Source organism: Semicossyphus pulcher, unplaced genomic scaffold (assembly GCF_022749685.1).
Source record: "Semicossyphus pulcher isolate SPU_LCO1_2020_fin unplaced genomic scaffold, fSemPul1.0.p SCAF_12, whole genome shotgun sequence".
In the NCBI taxonomy this organism is placed as follows: domain Eukaryota; kingdom Metazoa; phylum Chordata; class Actinopteri; order Labriformes; family Labridae; genus Semicossyphus; species Semicossyphus pulcher.
This window is the reverse complement of record NW_027211626.1, coordinates 30,514,511-30,527,647: the sequence shown is the minus strand read 5'-3', so window position 1 is coordinate 30,527,647 and position 13,137 is coordinate 30,514,511. Positions and strand designations below refer to the sequence as shown.

Sequence of the window (13,137 nt, the reverse complement as noted above, 5' to 3'; positions counted from 1 at the left end):
CTTTTGTTTTGATTCATGTGCAGGATTGTGGTGTAGTGGTCTATAGGTCTATATTTTAAACAAAGGTGCAGGCTAAATGATGAAACATAACCAAACCCCTAAAATATTTAGTCTCAAAATGAAAACCACTCTTAATACCCCTATACATAAAGATGTTTATTTTTCCTTTTTACAGCAAGTTAATATGCAGGTTCAAAATGTCTAATCAGACATCGGTACACAAGATGAGGTGCCAAAATCAACTTCAGTGGGGGCAGAATTGGAAATTAGAAAAAAAAAGGCATTGCCACTTCTTATACAAGTAGGGTTCATACTGTATTTACACAAAATGGAAAAAAGCGTTTGAAACACTCCGCAGCACTGTGTGTGGTTATGAAAACATCTAGTTTTAAGTGTACATAAACTTCACTTTGTACAGTATGTTTGCAGAAACAAAGCAATTGCCTCATTCCTTCTGACATTCACAAATGATGCTTCAGGTTAGGCAACAGAAAGAGCATGGGGTAATGGCTTACCAAGAGATGTAGAGCCTTTTAAAGCTTTAAATAATATATAGAATCAAAATAAAAACAACCTATAAGCAGGCCTACCGGTCATCAAAATGTACCTTTTACATTTTGAGTCAGAGGGGAGAAAAAAACTGACAGCGCTGACTGAAGTGGAATTTGATGAGCAGATGGTTTGTTGAAAACTTCATGCAATTTCAGGCAAGATGTAACAGCGCCACCAGCCCCATCCCAAGCACCAAACAAAAACAGAAAAAACAAAACCTTTTTTTTTTTAAACTGAATTAATCATTTAAAAAAAACACCCTGTAGTAAATCTGTACAACGAAAATACATTTGGGATCTACATCTAAAGTTACATTATTAAGTTTATATACACTCCCCCCCCAAATCCATATATTATCTTTACAAGTAGACTTCATTCAAACCCAAACATTAAGAAAACCCCGACTAAACGAGGAAATGGGATCACATCAAACATCCATTTAAAAATCTGTTTCTTACTGTACCTTAACCATTGATCAGTCCCTCTGCTCGTCTGTACAGTAAACTACAGCAGGACTAAAATCTCTTATCAACTGGATGGATTGCTACTGTAACAGGGAATTAAGAATCGTCAAAGGGGGAATGATTCTCGAATGACCACAGCTTTTTATATCATCTTTTTGAGTTGAAAGTAAATCGGAACAGACTACTGTACTATGTAGTAACAATATTTCGAGTGACTTCAAGAATACAAAATAGAAATCAAGTCAGAACATGGGCACAAACCCAACTCTCCAATATTCTGACACAATAGAACAAAGGCTTTCAATACACTTAGGCCTCTTCACTGAAGAGAGCTACACTATTCCATCAATAACATTTATGTTCTCTGGTCTCAGGTGGGACTGGGTTGGAAAAGAGAAGCCATGTCAGCCTTAAACATTTGCCTCAACATTTGCTTGAAAGCAACAGATAAAAACAGAACCTTGAGTTTGATATCTTTTTTGCAGATTTGCTCTGAATCACTTTGAGTTGCGGCGTTGAAATTCATTCATAAAATGGAAAAACTACATTGTACAAAGTGAGATTCTCACAATCTCTTTGCAAGAAGGAAGGTAATAAAGAATGACTTGTGCCCGCCGTCTTTCAGGATACAAGTAGGCAAATCTTTTAATATCCCTGTGTTGCTGCTTTGCTCAGTCAATTTTCACATTTGTGTAGATCTTCCTCACAAAGGCACTTGTTCCCATGTATCCAACAGCACCTGGAAAACAAATGTGTACTGTGAGTTTCTTTTAGATGACCTGGCAAATTCAAGTACTGCTCTAATCTTACTTTTCCATCTGCATGACTCCTGCTCCCTTGCCCATTGATTTCTTTCAGAATACTTTGATGTCAAACTATTACCCATTATACCCGATATTATTTTTGTGACTGTTTGGTGACCTACAGCTCCGAAAACAACTAAGAGACCACTCCAAATTTTCCTTAAATCAGCATCTCTCTATGTCATAGCCAGCCCAATCCAGATCTGAACCCCATTAAAAACCTCCTGAATGTGATCAAGAGTAAGATGGATGGTCACAAACCATCAGACAAAGCTGAGCTGCTTGAATTTTTGCATAAAGAGTGGCATAACGTCACCCAACAGCAATGTGAAAGGCTGGTGGAGAGCATGCCAAGACGCATGAAAGCTGTAATCAAGAATCAGGTTATTCCACCAAATATTAGTTTCTGAACTCTTCCCAAGTTAAAACATTAGTATTATGCTGTTTAAGTATGATTATTAACTTGTTCTCTTTACATTATTCGAGGTCTGAAAAACATCTTTGTTATCTTCACCAGTTGTCATTTTCTGTAAAGTTAATTGAGTCTGATTTTTAACACTCAAACCCCACAGAAAAAATAAGTTTGGGATATGAATATTCAAATGTTTGCATTGGACCAGCTTAATGACAAACTAATAATTTTGTGGTCTATTTTGCTATAACCGACTTACACACACAGTGGAGGACAAAGTAAACATCTTCATTACTTGAGTCAAAGTATAGATACTCCTGGTCAAATATTACTCCAATACAAGTGAAAGTTGCTCAATCCAATCATTACTTGTAAAGTACTGGAGTACTTGCTTTTAAAAATACTTAAGTATTCAAAGTACTTATTAAAAGAAATCTCAAAACATTGTTGTATTTTCGCAATACATGAGTGCAGACAAGAATACATGGGTGAATTGTCATCCTTCTCTGCCATAGCCATCATTACCACCACTAAATGAACTGCCTGATCTGACTGACGTTTGCTCTACGTTCAACCATGGAGACACGGGTGGCACAGGTACGGCAACACCACTTAGACAAACCACACTCAGAACTACAAACGCACAGTTAATTGTGGATTTTAGAAAAGGAAAGAAAATTCATCAGCTGACTTCAGAGCAAAAGTAGCGAGTAACAAGAACATTCATAGAAATGCAGTGAAGTCAACAGTACGATATTTGTATTTCAAATGTAGTGGAGAAAAGTAATAAGTTTCCCCCAACGAGATTTGAGACTCACCACACATGATTCCAAGGGCAGTGCTGAACACAGCCATGTAGCCAAAGTAGAAGGATGTCTGGAACAGCCCATACATCCTGAAATACAACAGGGTTAAACATCACAAATTAATTTTGTCTGTCATGGTTTAATTTTTTTGTATTTATGAATGTTCATACCTCTCTAGTTCATTGTGGAATAAAAAGTGGTTAAAAAGGTCTAACACTTACTTAGTTTTGAAGAAGTAGTAGTAAAAGGAGTACATGTAAACATATACAGCAGTGGATGCTGCAGAGAGGAAGCTTGTCCATTGCCTATAAAAACAAAAAGGAAGTCAGGGACTTAAGTTAGGTCACTTCTTGACTCATAACTGACATTAGAACTAAAGTTTTACAGCAAGTATAATGTTAATATCCAAATGTGCTGTAAAAGATTATCTCCCACCACTTCGACATAGCTTTAGCGGTAGGAAAAGTCAGAGTCAGACTGGCAAAACAGGACTCCACTCACCATCTGTAGTCCTCAGCGTTGAGCAGGAAGTACGTACACACGATGGTGACACACACAGTCACGATGCACAGGATGACCAGGACAAGCATCATGAAGCCGTAAACATAGTAAATTTTGTAGGCCCAAAAGGATGTGAAGATGAAGTACCTGAGAAACAAGGACAGAAAACGTGTTAACAGCTGCAAAGATCATCTCAACGCATACAAACCCCTCAGTATACTTACATTTCAATGAAAATGGACCCAAATGGAAGGATTCCACCGAGGCAGACGATAACAGCTGGCTCCATGAACCTGAGAGATCACAAGATGAATGTATGAATACAAAAAGGTACACCGTCAACTGTTCACATCACACAGCAATTTTAAGGTAAGTCTAATGTGGCTCTAGTTATTTGTGGTAGCTGTACTTCCTTTTCTGACATTTAACAAAAAAAAATTAATAAAACTCTCTTCAGTTATTAGAATACAGATTATTATTTAATACATTTCCATCATATATATACACACTATGTACATTCTCATTTTTGTACAGTGAGCACGTACCAAAAGACTTTAAATGTCTCCAACTCAGCTCCAGTTTCAATTTCTAAAAGGTTAAAGTACTCAGAGGCTAAAATGACCCCCTTACCATTTCTTCTCGGGGATCGGTCGAGGCACAGCGTTCACTCTGCAGGGAAAGTTTGGCTGGCCAGACAAATTCCTCCCCAGAATTGTTCCCACAAGGTTTAGCGGCAAAATAACAAAAAAGCAGATACAGCAGACAGCAACCTGCAAGAAACCAAAAAAGTACATTTACTCAACTTGATAGAGATACACAATTTATTTTGGCTTTGGCCAGAAAAAGTTCAGGTCTGTTAAAATGAATAGTTTGGCTGATAATACTTGAGTGTTGGGCTGAGTCAACAAACAGCTGTTAGTAATTCAAAGAAATTAAGAAGTTTCTTTGGATAGCAGTCAGGTTATTTTCATCACTGCTTAGTTTGGAAACTAGGGGACTAAATGCAGAAACACACTCAACAGAAATGAAAGAGTACAGAATTAGGTGAGCCAGCATGGTGTGGAATGTAATTATATAATGTGATCTGTTTTAAATGTTCTTTGGATTGAGCAAAGGATCCTTTTCTAGCTTTGTGTATCTTTTTTAAGAACACACAAAGCATGAGATGCAGTTTTAATACATTACTGAATACCATCTACACTTTTCTAATCACTTCATCCCTCTATCAGTTATAACTGATGACTCTGTATCAAATCTCTTGGACCACAGTGCAGCACAGCCACACAAATTAACTCAAGTTGTTGACTCAGAGCATGATCTTCATAACTGTGGTTTTTTTTGATGTGTCAAACCCACCATGGTGCCAAATGGGATGGCTCTGGAGGCGTGGTAGTAGATAGCGATGAAGTTGATGAAAAACGCAGTACCGCACACCATGGCTGGGATCATGAAGGCCCCAATAAACATTTGCTTAATCCATCTTCTGCCTGTTTTAGTCAGATCAAAAAGCAAGAAATAAATACAGTGAGAAATTAACAATAGCTTTTGGGTGGAAATTTCAAGTCAATAATCTTTATACAAGTAAGAGAGTGTGCTACATGGACACTTTTTATTACCTCCTTGTTTTGCATACAAACTTCCCCCAAAGTAGCCATTGACAGGGGAAGTAGCAGCATAGACAAAAATGGCTGTGCTCAGCATGGATCCTCTCCTGCAGAGAGAATTAATATGAGTGAACACCTGTATAGTCCACTACTGCCTCAGTGTTTGGGCTTTATTCCCCTTATGACTGGAATATTCATAAAGTGTTTTCACAAACTCACATAATATCATACATTTTAAAACAGAGCTTAAGCTTTACCAGACATTAACAGAGAAAATCATAGAGGACTTCTCATAAACATGGACGACTTTGGCAATATAAGTACCTGTGTACTTCATAACAGTATTACCTTCTGGCCTTTCCTTTAACCTGTTCACTTTGTGGTTCCCCCCACTTTTAATTCATAATTCTTAACTTTATTTGGTAACTTCTAGGAAGACGATTTTAAAAAAAAACCAAATCATCTAAACAATCTTCTGAGCTTTGTATTAATATAGGGGAGATAACATATTTGATTAAAGATAAAGTTGACTAGCAACTCAACAAATCTTATCTATTACAAACATAATACAGGATCCAAAACATGACCTGGTATCTGATTCCAACCCCTAAATATAACAAAAAATATAATAACAAAAACAGGCCAATTACTTACTCTGTGTACAGATCCTCAACCATAGCAACAATGATGACGATGAGGGAGACAGAGAAAATCTGGCAGCCAGAGCCGATGAGCGAGGAGAAGATCAGTGGGTGGCTTGATGGACGAAACACATCACCATGTACCTGCTTCCACCCATATTCATCTCCCAGGTCTCTATCCTGATGGTAAAAAGTGACAAAATGCAAAATGAGAAAGACTATCAACACTGAAAAGTCTTTGTGACAGGTGCGTGAGATCAAAAACCCTTGACTTAGAAAGAAAACCAAGAATCCTGCATGCTGTCAGTCACTGGACACTTACAAAACCTAACAATGAAATCTTAAGCTAAGTTCATCAGTCAGTGAATAACAATGTGCTCTAGAGAAAAGTTAATAAAACTCACCATATCATCCATTTCCTCCTCTTTGCTATATCTGGCATAATCCTTTCTTAGTGTTCTCATCAGAATCATGGACACCAGACCGACCAAGAAAATGACCATCATGAAGGAGTTAAAGATGGAGAACCAGTGAATCTGAAAAACAATTAAATCAACAGTTACTTTAATATGACTTCCCCTATTTTAAAGCTTAATACATCAAAACAGGAAATATATTAAGTGGGCTTGCTCTCAGGGCGGGTCAACTTTTTCACCCACTTGCTAGTTGGTTCCGAAATTCTGAGTCTTAAATGGTCAAAAATCTCTTTTAGAAATAGCCATGCTGGATTCCAGCTACAATGGCAGGAGGAGTTTAAATTACCAGGTTTAACAATTACACCATACCTACCATCATACAAAGCTCAACTCAAACCTCCTGAAAGCATGTGTGCTAATACAACAAGCCAATTGTCTTTATGGCTTGCATGAGGAGGCACAATGAGGTACTGAACTCACCCTGTGCTGAAAGAAAGATGGATCGAGGTATTTGTCGAATCTGTCTTCAAACTTAACATCAGACTTCTTCCACTTCACCTGTGACAGAAACGTTTTTATTTTATTTTTTTACATGAAACTATTAGAAATCAACATCTGCCATGTGATCACCAGACACACTACAGATTTTAAATAAGCATAAGCTCGTATAAAGGATCACTGATTTAATACTCACAGAATAAGACATTGCGATTCTTGTGTTTGGCACAAGTCTGACTTTTCCTTCACTAGTCAGATTTACATCAACAATTCTGTTGCCATTAAAGCCGATCTCCAGTTTCTTGTACGTCCACAGGTAATGATCTTCTCCGTTTTCATCCGCCTCTCCAACAATACCTTAAAAAATAGACATACACTTAATTGGAGATCTGGTCCTTACAGTAGTGATCAAAAGGAACATGTGAGACATTTGTTGTATAACATTATTATTAATGGAAGTGTAAATGCCAAATAAAAGGTCACTTGCTAGACTTGTCATTGTATGTATTTGCTATCAAAGTGTGCCCCTGCTGACCTCCACAAAAAAGTTCTGACTGAGGAAGTCAGTTTGCAGTAAAGTAGTCACTCTGAATAAAATATACATCTTGGCATTGACTGACCCTGAGCATTGGGCTATGTCTGACTTAAAAAACGGTAGTGACGGATCTGCAAGCTCAGGTTTTATTAAGATTGGACAAATTTCCATTCGGCCTGATTTAAGCCTAGACAATAACATTTGTCAATTATCGGGCAGGTTAAAATAATGTTATGGCTTTTTTCTAAAAAACTAAGATGGCTGCCTTTGATGTGGAACATGCTGAATTTGCTATAGCGTTAATATTAAAGAAACTGGTTTGAATAAATGAAAGTAGTTTATATTAGGTACTTACGATAAGTGCTGTCTACAATACAAATCACGTCATGCCATACATCTGTGTATTATGTTCGATCTATAGATGTGTAAAACTTTTTGCTGCTCTGATTTGCTGTAGCACCCAGGGGAATCGTGGTTGGAAATTGGAAATTAACTGAAAGGTTTCAAAATAATCGATCTTGCAACCCATCGGCTATCGTCTCATGACAATATAGCCTCTGGGAATGACTGCAAACTTTATGAGCATTCCGGTGTAGCCATTGGTTACAGACAATGAATTTCCAGCCAAGACTTCCTCTTCCATGAACTGCATAGTTTATAGTCTAATTAGCAACTTTAGGAAGCAATAGTGTATTCAGATCAAAAGTTAAAAAAAGTTGCCCCTGGAGATATGTCTGTAAAATTAACGTCATCATTTCTTGGTTCATTGAATCCCCCGGAGGAGATTTCTCTGATGGAAATTAACCAGCCATTTGTTTCAGCTGAGGAGCGCTTTTTCATCTGTTTCCAGCAAGTCTCTGTTTTGCTGTTAATAGTAAGTCACACAGACGCTGCACTCTGCCTTACTATAGCCAGGTTTGCCAAAATAGCAACATCATGATGCAGATGTGTAAAAAGGAAAAATGCAAGCTTTGTCAGGTCTGATGATTTTGCAGGGAGATCTAAACGCTAATCTAAATCGGTTTTCATGACACAGCACCAAGCAAATTTGTCACTCAAGTTGACATTTTTATTTATTTTTATTATTTTATTTCTAGGTTTGTTAGGTGAACTCACATGCAGATGTCTGTTTATAGAGAAAGCTAAATTGTCGTCAGATGACCGCTGGTGGGAGCCGGGTTTGTGATACAGCAGATTTTGTTCCACCTGCTTTTGCTCTCCACACACTTTCCTGCATATGCCAAAGCCTAACATATTACAAACAGAAACCAACATTTACAGCACCTACAGATTCTACATTTTTATGTTAAATCTCTGATTAATGATTATAAATCTCCAGACAGACAGGATTTTGCAAATCTGAGAGTCCTTGCAAGGATAACTGAGCTGCATGGTCTCTGTGAATAACCACATCAAATCACTCCATTGTCTCAGACATGATAAGCACACTGGTTCAGTTACGCTGGCAAACCGGACATGGGGTCAAAGTCTATATTTATTTGTTGTGATTAAGGCCTAAGTATATAACATACACTATGTACAGTGTCTGAGTAAATGCCAATGCCCCACCCATCATCTACAACATCAACTTAACTTTCATGTTTGAGCAACAACAGGAGTGGCCCCATTGTGCAAACTGATTCCACGTAGGCAAGTGATCACTGAAAGCTTTTTGGAGTGATAGCATTAGGAACATGTCTGTAATAACAGTGACTTTTTAAAACGCCTCTTAGTATGGAAGGACAAAAGAGAACTTCATGGTTAAGGCTGGTGTCAAAGGCTCTTTTCCATATGTGAATTTTAAAATCTAAAGTTATGAGCACCAGCTCGTCCAGTCCACACGTCAGGATGTTGGGGAAGATACTGGACCCCAAAATGCTCTTGAAGGTATACCTTTTAGGGTATGAGTGTGTTTGAATGTATCAGCTGATAATGTTGTCTTGCATGGCACTTCATAAGTGGATGAATGTGTATGTGAAGTGGTGTATGCTGGCATATAACCTGAAGCACCCTAAGTCCAGAAGAATAGAAAAGCACTATAAAAGTACAGTCCATATACCAATTAACAACCAAGTGAGATGACAGAAACAGAAGATAGCAGATAATCCACCACAGTGCTGAATTGTTCAACAGATTCTGAAAAGAAAACCATGCTGAATTGTTTGAATAACCACAGTGACTTGAGTGGCTTTTTGTGAGCTGTTTGATACATGATACAGTGTACTCTTAGTAGATTGACTAAGGAAGAATGGCCAGTCCCACCCATGAATATGAACTGGTTTAACTTCTCCAAGATAAAGACAACATTAATATATAAGATGCATGTCTCACTGCAAACCTTTGTAAGAAGTCAATGTGCCAATGTGCAGATAAGCCATTCATGACTGAGGCAGAGTGAAAAACACAGAAAATACTACAGTCATACTTCAACTTACATCACAGACATGAATTCAGTAACTGGCAATTTCTTAAAAGTTCATCACGTATCACTTACCCCAAATGGGCAGGTCGTCTATGTACATTTGGTACCAGTAGTGATTCTTTATGGCATAGACAAAGGCATCCCGTTTGGCTTTGTCCAGGTCAATTTCACAGTATGTTGTCTGCATTACTTCATCTACAGGGATCATACAAATCACACAATTTATTATAACTAGGAAAAGAACATGTGGTTAAATAAAAAAATGAAAGATTCAGAGACATTTGCATCAGTATTGTTTCAAAACTCATGAGCACTCAACAGGTGAAAGTTGAGTGCCCAATAGAATACCTTTGAACTTAATGTCTAGACCGCTGAATTCAAGCTCCACTCCTTGCAGAGCTTCTCCGAGTGTTTCATGGTAATGACTGATGGTCTTCTTGGAGCCCGCGCAGAAGGGCAAGGAGAAGTACTTGTATGTCTCCTGTCGGTTGTGGTAAGGCCCCACCGTGTTCATCCATAAAACTACCTCCTCCTTATCTGTGTACTGCAAAGGAAAACAAGGACTCTTACTGTGAAGCCTAGGAATCCTATACCAGTTCTGCTAGTCCTACAGGTTTTTATTCTAGGTATTTGTTACTTTACAAGAAAATGACAGTGAGTTATAAATATATTTAAACAATAAACATCCTCACATCCTCAAATTAAAAACAACTACATGTTCATTTGGTTAGACATTATGGAGGTAAAAGAACATCACGAGCTTAAGCTTCATTATCATCACATTTCCACTGAAACTTCTTGTTAAAACGAACGCTACTCATTCAAAATTCATGCAAACATTACAAAAGGTTACGTTAACATTATTATTATACCATTATAAGAAAAACACCCTTCTCGCTGCATCAGTACAACGCTTGTATGTGGTGTACGTTGCTATGTTTGCCTTCAGTCGAGGAAGTTAACTTTAACGCTATAGTTGCCACTAACTTGACAGCTTTACACATAAAACAGCTATTTAGTGTAAAATATACACAACTGTATGCGCATAATAAAGTACATGATTACACACCTAATTAAGGTTAACCAGTGGCAATTAGGACAACTGGATATGACCAAAGTGAAGACATAAGAAATACCGAGAGGCCCTGACGTCTAACCGGTGTTTCGGCATAATGTTACGTTGTGTTATTTAACAGCCATCGCAGTTCTCCCTGCGAAAAAATAATGGTTGGAAGGATTGCCCTGAGATTTACAGCTTTATACGTTATTTATGCGAGTAGCTTTGATTATGTTTAATAACTAACTAACGCTATGTAGCTTAACGTAAGTGCAGTTTCCGCCGGTAGCTAGGGAAGATCAGTGTGGAAGACGTGCTAACAAGCTAGCAGGCAAATGTTAGCCGTAAGGACTTAGGCCGATAAGTGGTGACAAGTTAGCTACCTAATTGAATGCATATTTGTTTGATAGCTCACCTAGAATCGTTAAATAACACAACAGGTCAAGTCATGCATTCTGTCGCGTATGTAATACTTTTTTCTTGCACGCAGCTAGCCGTCGTAGCTAAAGCTAAAGTTAGCAGGTTACACAGAGCACAAACGTCCATTATTTTCAGGGCTCCCCCTTTTCAATCGGCCTCTCAAAACGCTTTCTTACCGTATGTTCATGTTCATCAGCGTCGACATGTAATAAAGAGCCAACTATTGCAAGAAAGGCTACCGCTGCTACCTTCCACCTGGAAGATCCCATTTTTTTCGGAGAAAGTATGCAGAAAGATTGGGGATGTTAGCTTTGTAGGGCTATCCCACCTTCTTCCTGGTTGTATGACAGAGGCAATTTTTAGGGATGCTATCGTACGCATATGGCGTAAGCGCTTCACGAGCACTCATCGCATTGACATCCAATTGGCTGCATTGAGTCACGTGGCGCACAGCCTCCAGTCGCTGTTGTAAGCGATTGTTGAAACGGTGAATAACCAAACTTTGTCAGCGCAACGTCCGCAACCTTCAGCCACGTCACCCGACTGCCAAGACTGGAGATTCACTTCACCTTTGACAGAGCGGATGTATGAAACATGATCCCCGCTTACAACAAACAGGTGTATTTACTGTATGATGTTGTCCCGTATTGGCCCTAAAGTTGTCTGAAAAATATCTCAATTTTAATACACTGACATTGCTGTCAATTGCTATTTAACAACATCAGCTTTTTATTTTATTTGTTGTGATTGCATTCATATTCATGAACACACACACACACACACAGTAGGTCAAAGGTACACTGAGTTAATTTCACTTTATTGAGGAAGTGTATAGTGATAGTGGTCAAACCTTGTCTTCAAAAGGAGCCTCACCAAGCCTCCTGGCCTCTATTTACACGCTCTCTTGAGCTTTAAAAACAAATATCTACTAAAATTGTGAAGCATATCACATTTTAATCGTAAAATTGCCATGAATCAAATAAAATATATAAGTGTAGTATACCAGTACAAATGAACTTGCAAGGCAATGGTTGATGCATCCTATTTTATTGATTGACTTTCATTTGTAGGAACACAGTGAATGATTGATACAGTAGACTTGTAATTGAGACAAGGTTATTTGTTCTATAATAAATTCGGACTAGATGAAAACAGTATATTCCACATACACTACCAGTCAAAAGTTTGGACACATTTTCTCATTCAAGTGAATGGGAAAGTGTGTCCAAACTCTTGACTGGTAGTGTATAGTTGCTAGATAAGATAACGTGTGCATACAAGTGTTCCTTCGATATCAGCCCAAGTGAGCACATTTATATTCAATAAAAACCCATTTTCATAGAAACTTTATTCAGTAAAGTACATTTTGAGCAGAACCCGCCTGATTTAACAAATTCTTCAAGGCAGCTTCACATGTAACTGAATCAATCCTTGCTAATCCATTGTGACTTTATGAGAAGTATTGTCTGCATGTTCAATATCTCCTCAAGAGATTTTCCAAATTTTTCCAATAATATTTGCTTGTGTCAAAAAGTACTGCAACATATGCTCATCAAAATGTAATCCTAATGGGAAGTGTTATTTCTAACTTGGTTATTCAGAATAAATTACCAAGAGGCAAGCGAAAAAAATGTTTTTTTCAACTCAATTAAATTCAATCCAATTTATCTGTCATATACATTAAAAAGTAGAGTGTCCAGTCAATGCAATGAAATGCCTGTTTCCCAGACACCCTCTCATCCCTCAAAACTAGTAGTAATACAGTGGGACAAAAAAGTATTTAGTCAGCCACCAATTGTGCAAGTTCTCCCACTTAAAAAGATGAGAGATGCCTGTAATTTTCATCATAGGTACACTTCAACTATGAGAGACAGAATGGGGGGAAAGAATCCAGGAAATCACATTGTAGGATTTTTAATGAATTAATTGGTAAATTCCACGGTAAAATAAGTATTTGGTCACCTACAAACAAGCAAGATTTCTGGCTCTCACAGACCTGTAACTTC

At 37.9% G+C, this 13,137-nt stretch overlaps 1 protein-coding gene across 1 annotated transcript; it reads right to left on the bottom strand.

Moving 5' to 3' along the window:
- Positions 1 to 135: 135 nt before the first annotated feature.
- Positions 136 to 11,463, bottom strand: tm9sf3 (transmembrane 9 superfamily member 3). Its single transcript, XM_069659180.1, has 15 exons — positions 11,308 to 11,463; positions 10,003 to 10,198; positions 9,727 to 9,849; positions 6,894 to 7,054; positions 6,680 to 6,757; positions 6,188 to 6,319; positions 5,797 to 5,963; positions 5,155 to 5,249; positions 4,895 to 5,025; positions 4,169 to 4,308; positions 3,763 to 3,831; positions 3,539 to 3,685; positions 3,259 to 3,342; positions 3,050 to 3,126; positions 136 to 1,755 (listed from the first exon to the last, which is right to left on the bottom strand). The coding sequence occupies exons 1-15, from the start codon at positions 11,398 to 11,400 to the stop codon at positions 1,688 to 1,690; spliced, it is 1,761 nt and encodes a 586-aa protein (XP_069515281.1). The 5' UTR covers positions 11,401 to 11,463; the 3' UTR covers positions 136 to 1,687.
- Positions 11,464 to 13,137: the final 1,674 nt, after the last annotated feature.

Coding starts and splice junctions, on each gene's coding strand:
- tm9sf3 (XM_069659180.1), bottom strand. CDS start 11,400: ATGGGATCTTCCAGGTGGAAGGTAGCAGCGGTAGCCTTTCTTGCAATA. Junction 9,850..10,002: donor TCTAGACATTAAGTTCAAAG/GTATTCTATTGG, acceptor TGATCCCTGTAG/ATGAAGTAATGCAGACAACA. Junction 3,686..3,762: donor GGGTCCATTTTCATTGAAAT/GTAAGTATACTG, acceptor CTTGTTTCTCAG/GTACTTCATCTTCACATCCT.